This window comes from Anabrus simplex, chromosome 9, assembly GCF_040414725.1.
Source record: "Anabrus simplex isolate iqAnaSimp1 chromosome 9, ASM4041472v1, whole genome shotgun sequence".
In the NCBI taxonomy this organism is placed as follows: domain Eukaryota; kingdom Metazoa; phylum Arthropoda; class Insecta; order Orthoptera; family Tettigoniidae; genus Anabrus; species Anabrus simplex.
Window position 1 is genome coordinate 152510583 of NC_090273.1, and position 4073 is coordinate 152514655.

A 4073-nucleotide genomic window follows, 5' to 3' on the forward strand; every position below is an offset into this window, starting at 1 on the left:
CGGGTCCGTTTCCGAAGCACTGTCAATCACTTGCATAATTTGCATTCGAACACCAAAAAAAAGTGTTCCGGAATTCTTTTCTTTTCAGTGATAAAAAATAACCGATCATCGTCTTCTTCTCTTGAGTGTTCTCGTTCATCTCGTGACTTAATACCAGTCTGTAGCACGTTAACCAAGTGTTCGACCTCTGGAGATATCTTCTTTAGTTTCCCTCCCCTCTCTTCCATACTTGGTGTTGCAGAACTTGTAGAGGGCTATTCACCGTCAGGAGAGCTTCCTTCAGAAGCTCCTTCCTCCATGTTATTAGACTCGTCATGACTTTCTGCAGGAAGGACAGCTGATGAAGATTGCCCTTGAACACCTGCCCCACTTTTCATTTTAGATACGCGTTGCCGCTCGCTGTAGTAGCAGTCTCTGAGAGGTTTCCATTTTCTCTGTCACATTTTTCCTGAAATATAGAAAATGACCCTTGTTTAGAGTCTGTTTGTATATTATTATATAACATTACATATAATTGTACACAATGAACGTAACGGCGGTTTTTGCAGGTTTTTGTTTACATTTTACAGATATCTTGCTAGTGGCTGCTCAATCACTGACTTTCACTTCTATTTCCGGCTGGGGATATCTACAGTAAGCAAGATTATAAATCTAGTTTGCCAAGAAATATGGAGAACAATGAAAAGTGTCTGTTTAGCCTTACCGTGTGCATCAAAATAGAAGTCTGTATCAGATGGGTTTAGAAGTAAAGCACACTACCCACACTGTGCTGGCATCTCAGCGTAGTGGTTCTATGTTCCACAATTATAAACACTTCTTTTCTATTGTGTTACTGGCAATGTGTGATTCCAACTATATGTTTACTTTTGTCGATATCGGTGCATACGGTAAAGAAAATGACTCATCTTTTTACAAGAGTAGTGGTTTATGTGATGCGATAAAAGGCAATACGTTGGGATTGTCAGAAGGAACGCCTATAAATGAACTTGGTGACGTTTACCGTATGTAATTGTGGCAGAAGAGGCGTTTCTCCTTTCAGATCATGCGATGCGTCCTTTTGGGAAGAGTTCTTTGACAATTAAGAGAAACGTTTACAATTACCGCCACTCTCATGCTCATCGATACATAGAATGTGCATTTGGCATTTCGAGTAACAAATGGCGAATATTCCATCGACCCATGAATGTAGATGTGTCCTTTGCAAATTGTATATTGTATACTACATAATTTCGTAAGGATTAAAAATGGCTACAAATTTGATGAAACTCTCACGATTGAGGGGATAGTAGATCTCCAGTGAGACATGACAAGTAGAGGAACAAGTGCAGCTATAGCAACTAGGGACAAGTTTGCTGACTACTTTGTCAGTGGCGATGGTGAACTAGAATGGCAATATCGTGTAATTTGAAAGTATTTATTTGAGGAAGGTATTTTACCATCTCCTTTAAAATATTTAATATTAATATGTAGTGCTTATTTCGAATAATTCTGAGTAATAAAGTAGTGAATGGGCAACTTGTGATCGAACTCATTTTTTACATCTCCCACCTTTTTGAATATGTAAATTTATCCACCATCAAACTTACCAAATTCATTTTTCTCTGCAGTTGATGCATCTTCTCTGTTAAAAAAGAGAGTTACCAGTTCCTCCCAATTCTTCCTCTTCAAATCCCTGTTTGCGTATTCGTCAGCAGTCAAATCCCACAGAGCGGACTTCGATTGATTGATTTAAGGATATGAATTGATCTATGTCAAAATCACTCTGTTCTAGTACTGTATCCATTTTGAAACACTAGCAGATAAACCATACGCCTGGACTGGCCGCACAGGAAGTCGCGTTTCGTGTGAAAAGCTCTGTTTGACTCAATGTAAACATGTGGTGGCTCCGTGTGAAATAGGCCTAAGAGACACCACATCAGCTGCTGATATGATTCTGTGAACGAAAATGGCGTGACACTATTTCAATAGAGAGAAACATCCAATGTGCATTTGGTCTTTGATGTAAAGGATAAAGGCACCATTTCCTTCGGCACGCTGGGGGTAAGAATTCCAACCCGGACTTGACATTTGTGTCCAAAGATCAACCTCTTTATACCACTCGCACTGTTTTGCCTAACTTCCCGAACAGTCAACACCGACCTGTTATAGTGGAGATCGGTTTGAAAATCCCACTTGTGAACTCAATGCACCTACCCAGACGGAAATTTCAACGTGCTAATTGTGACGCATTCTCAAAAATCTTGACTCGAGCTTAGCTGAGAAGAACTTACAACCGACATGTAGTAAATATGATGAATTTGTTAGACTTGTAATCAAAGATACAAAGTCAAACATTCCTAGGGGTTACAGGAAGGAATATGTGTCTCGCTAGAATCAGGCAAGTGAAACTTTATACCATAGGTAACGAAGTTATGGATATCAAACTGTGGGCTCGCAGTTAATTCACTCTCTCAACAAGAACGGATGAGAAAAATGGGAAGCAACGGTCACAGAAATGAACTTCGTAAAGTCGAATAGAAAATCATGGAGAGTCCTGAATGGATTAATTGGGAAACATTAACCCAAAAGTCGTACACACCGGGCGAGTTGGCCGTGCGGTTAGAGGCGCGCAGGCGTGAACTTGCATCTGGGAGATAGTGGGTTGAGCCCCACTGTCGGCAGCTCTTAAAATGGTTTTCCCTGGTTTCCCATTTTCACACCATGGTGGCTCCGTGTACCTTAATTAAGTTCACGGCGGCTTACTTCCCACTCCTAGGCCTTTCCTATCCCATCGTCGCCATAAGACCTATTTGTATCGATGCGACGTTAAGCCAATTGTAAAAAAGAAGTCGTACAGTAAGCTGAGTCCTGATATTATTGCCAACAGAACTGTAGACCTCACAAGGGAAAAGAGAGGCAAGAACCACACTAAATTTGTAAAACGTAATCTCACTAACCTCAAGCGAAATGCTCTGAGAAGCAATTCGCTGTCCAGACCCTCTTCCACTGGGGCAGTAGAAAATACAATTAAGCAATTGAAAGTTGATAACGCAGCTGGTCCTGATAATATCTATAACGAATTTATAAAGAGCATGGGTCCATAGTGTATAAGCTGGATAACCATGTTCTTCTCTCACATACTGAAAGAGAACAAAATGCCCAGACAATTTAAACTGTCAAAAGTTATAGCCATTCTCAAACCCGGTGAATCTTAATACAGTCCTGAAAGCTATCGCTCAATAGCATTGCTGAGTTGTATATTCAAACTTCCGAAACTAGTCCTCCTAATCAGAATGGCTCCGTATATCGAGGCTGTTACCTCCTCTGAACAAGCTGGATTCAGACATGGACGCAGTTGCACCGGTCAAGTTCATGCCCTAACTAAACATACTGAAGCAGGCTTTCAAGGCCATCTGAAATCTACAGCCGTCTTTATCGATCTCACGATGCGTACGACATTTTTTGGAGACAGTGGCTGATTCTCAAACTGCTGCAAGTTACACCGAACCGTGAAATTGTGAACCTAATATCCAACCTGTGAGGTGAAAGGTAAATGGAAGGTTTCTTGGGCGATTCTAAAAGTCATAAAAGGACATTTAATAATGGCCTACCACAGGGATCTGTTTTAGCTCCACTCCTGTTTAATTTATACATCCATGACCTGCCTACCACACAATGAACCAAGTACATATATGCAGGAGATATCGCATTGGATGCAAAAGGTGATCGAAGGCGGTGAACGCATTCTGAAGGAAGATCTGGAGAAATTGTCAGTTTTTTAAGACCTAGGAATTAATCTCAAGCACAACAAATACAGAAGTCTCTTGTTCCCACCTAGCACATCGTGTTGCAAACTACTCGTATAAACCAAGAATTTTGTTGCAACAGTCAAATGCTGAGACACAATCCTTACCAAAAATATATTGGACATTTTAGACAAAACGCTGGGCTATAAAGAACTCCTCACCAAGCTATCTCATAACATTCAGCAAGAAATAACACACTGCATAATCTTAGTAGTAGTACCTTTAGTGGAGCCTCCGCTGACTGCCTGCGTCTAACTGGCATTAGTCTTGTCTACTCGGCAGCCGACG

The 4073-nt window shown here is 40.9% G+C and overlaps 1 protein-coding gene across 1 annotated transcript; it reads right to left on the reverse strand.

The window, feature by feature from the left end:
• Window positions 1-254: 254 nt before the first annotated feature.
• LOC137502169 (uncharacterized) lies at window positions 255-1716 on the reverse strand (the record flags this gene model as incomplete). Its single annotated transcript, XM_068229179.1, has 2 exons — window positions 255-434; window positions 1642-1716. Coding segments are annotated over 2 exons (255 nt in total), but the record flags the coding sequence as incomplete, so codon positions are not given.
• Between the last annotated feature and the right edge of the window lie 2357 nt (window positions 1717-4073).